The sequence below is a fragment of the Priapulus caudatus genome, unplaced genomic scaffold (genome assembly GCF_000485595.1).
Source record: "Priapulus caudatus unplaced genomic scaffold, Priapulus_caudatus-5.0.1 Scaffold467, whole genome shotgun sequence".
NCBI classification, from domain to species: domain Eukaryota; kingdom Metazoa; phylum Priapulida; class Priapulimorpha; order Priapulimorphida; family Priapulidae; genus Priapulus; species Priapulus caudatus.
The window spans coordinates 62,540-65,039 of record NW_014577528.1 but is presented as its reverse complement, the minus strand read 5'-3'; the positions used below and the strand labels follow the sequence as shown (position 1 = coordinate 65,039).

The 2,500-nt window shown below is 45.2% G+C and overlaps 1 protein-coding gene across 1 annotated transcript in view; it reads right to left on the bottom strand.

The window, feature by feature from the left end:
- LOC106810717 (glycine receptor subunit alpha-4-like) overlaps positions 1–2,500 on the bottom strand; it is a 23,604-nt gene that overhangs the window by 9,681 nt on the left and 11,423 nt on the right. The window contains exons 7-9 of the mRNA XM_014814152.1: positions 2,410–2,484; positions 1,925–2,059; positions 1,005–1,157 (exon numbers count right to left, since the gene is read on the bottom strand). Coding sequence (XP_014669638.1) covers positions 1,005–1,157; positions 1,925–2,059; positions 2,410–2,484 — 363 coding nt within the window. The remainder of the gene's footprint in view (positions 1–1,004; positions 1,158–1,924; positions 2,060–2,409; positions 2,485–2,500) is intronic.

Here is a 2,500-nt window from a genome sequence, read left to right as displayed (position 1 = left end):
CGATAAAGTAAGAATCTAGCCGGAAAAAATTACGTGTTGAATGTAGCCCGCCATTGGAATTTTATAATCAACCTAACGCTTATTGTCAAAATTTCGACCGTTTATCAACGCAAACTATCATATGACCAATTAGCTAGCCTGACCAGGCTGCAATACCCATTTCAATACACGTCTTTCGATGTATGGTCGTTTATTGGATGAACTTGAATGACCAACATCACCAGAAATATGAAAATAGAAATAGCGACGGAGATGGCTATATAGTGAGCTATAAGTTGTGATTGGTTTCCCGCAAACGATCCCGTATAAGAAACGTTCTCTGTGGCGGAGCGAAGGGGGCCGTCACATGTTTCAGAATCAGTGATGAAAATATGGTCTTAAATATCCGAACACCAGCCTGATTAGGCTCTGGCTGCTCTGCGCTACTGCAGCAATGTTATTAATGTCAAATTTCTCTCCTAATTAAAGCACATACGCATACAATACTATTATATTATCCCTGTAATATTAATCTATATGAGCGCGTTCGCAGTGGTGAGCGGCGGGAGCAGCTGGTACTATTATAGGCGCGTGAGCTTTTCTTAGGAGAGCAAGTTGACATGAATGGCATTGCTGCAGTAGCGAAAAGCCCAATCCGGATGGTGTTTGGGAATTTACGAGCACATTTTCATTACTGACTCCAGGTTCTAAGTGCCTGTAACACGGCAGGGTCGTAGCCTGTGAGGGGGCAAGGGGGCAGCAGCTGCCTCCAAGATTTTGGAGCACAATTAAAAATTAAGCTTAGCTAATAATCGTAAATAATCCTAACGTGATTTTTTTTGGTCACTTATCCGTGAAAGCCTTGTCTAAAACCCATCCCTACCACACTAAGGACGTCGATCAAGAGCTGCGCCCGTTGCTCATCATTACACAGTTGAGTCATGAAATATTGCCCCCCTATGAATTTTTTTCAGCCTATATATATATATATATATATATAGAACGGACATAGCTTATATACTTACCGAGAGCCGTTCGTGCTGGTATAGCGTCGACGCTAAGCCAGAAGGAAACCCACGAGCAGACAACGAGTAGCGCACAGGGGGCGAAGCTCTGCGACATGTGGTAGCCGAACTCACGCTCGAACTTAAACTGCAGCTTCAGACAGCTGAAGTTACCTGTACGACGTCACAGAAAAACGCGGAGAGAACGTTAGGTACATGTAGAGCAGAGGATAGAAGCATAGATTAGAGAGAAAAGAAGGTAAAGAGTAGAGGTACAGTGTAAAATAAAGGTACAGCAGAAGGTAGAGGTAGAGTAGAAGGAGAAAAGAGGTTAGAGTAGAGGTACAGCAAAGGGTAGAAGTAGAGTAGAAGGAGAAAAAAGGGTAGAGTAGAGGTACAGTAGAAGGTAGAGGTAGAGCTAAAAGTAAACGTAGATGTATAATAGAGAGCAAATACAGAATAAGGATACAGTAATGAGTAAAGTAGTTGATTATGGGTAGGGTAGAGCGCAGAGGGTTTATAGAGAGTAAAGGGTAGAGGCATATTAACGATCAGAGCCACCGTACAGGATAGGATAGCTACAGAGAATGTTAGTTATGAGTAGAGTTGTGACGATGACCGCATTTGACGATAGCTACGACGCTGACGTTGACTGTGATGAGAACCGCAAATCCAGTGTTGACAGAGGAATCATTAGACCCATGCTCTCCGCACCGCCGCCATCTTATATCTACCGCAGCCAAAAATATTATCTACCACCGTTATCTTTTATTTACCACCGCCATTTTTTCTATCACCACAATCTTTTATCGATGCTAGGAAAGCAAGAAATTTTATCGTTCGCATCGATGAACGACGATTATAGAAATATCATCAGTCCATCTTTTATAACAGTATGTTATCTAGCTGAGCTTCGTCTTAAGACTGCGCGTCATCGGTACCGGTCCAGTGAGGGTTGAAGCAGTTGATGGTTTCCGCTTCCGGCCACTTGTACTGCGGGAGTTGAATCCTTCTGTTGACGTCAATCGGATTCGGTTCCTTCCACACGAACTGGATGTCCTTGTCCGTGTGTCCGACTGTAACAACACACGGCACTCACCGATGGGCGGTAGCAACAGTATACCATGGGGTAATGTACCAAGCAGGCACATCAAAGGGAACACTGGCAGCAGCAACAGTGGCAGCAGCAGCAGCAGCACTAGCGGCAGCAGCAGCGACGGCAGCAGCAGCAGCAGCACTAGCGGCAGCAACAGCGATGGCAGCATCAACGACGGCAGCAGCAGCGACGGCAACAGCAGCAGCAGTAGTATACGACGTGGTAATACGCTGCGACAATAGTTTACCGGCGTGAATACACAGAACCATTATGCGTGCTTGGGATGAATGCTGCTGTCGCGTATAAACATTATCGATTTAACTAACGCACCGCCATGAAACGGAAGAAACCGACGCTCCGCATGTTTTACGTGTGTAATTACGTCGATAACCCGCAGTCGTTTTAAGGCGCGTTCACACGG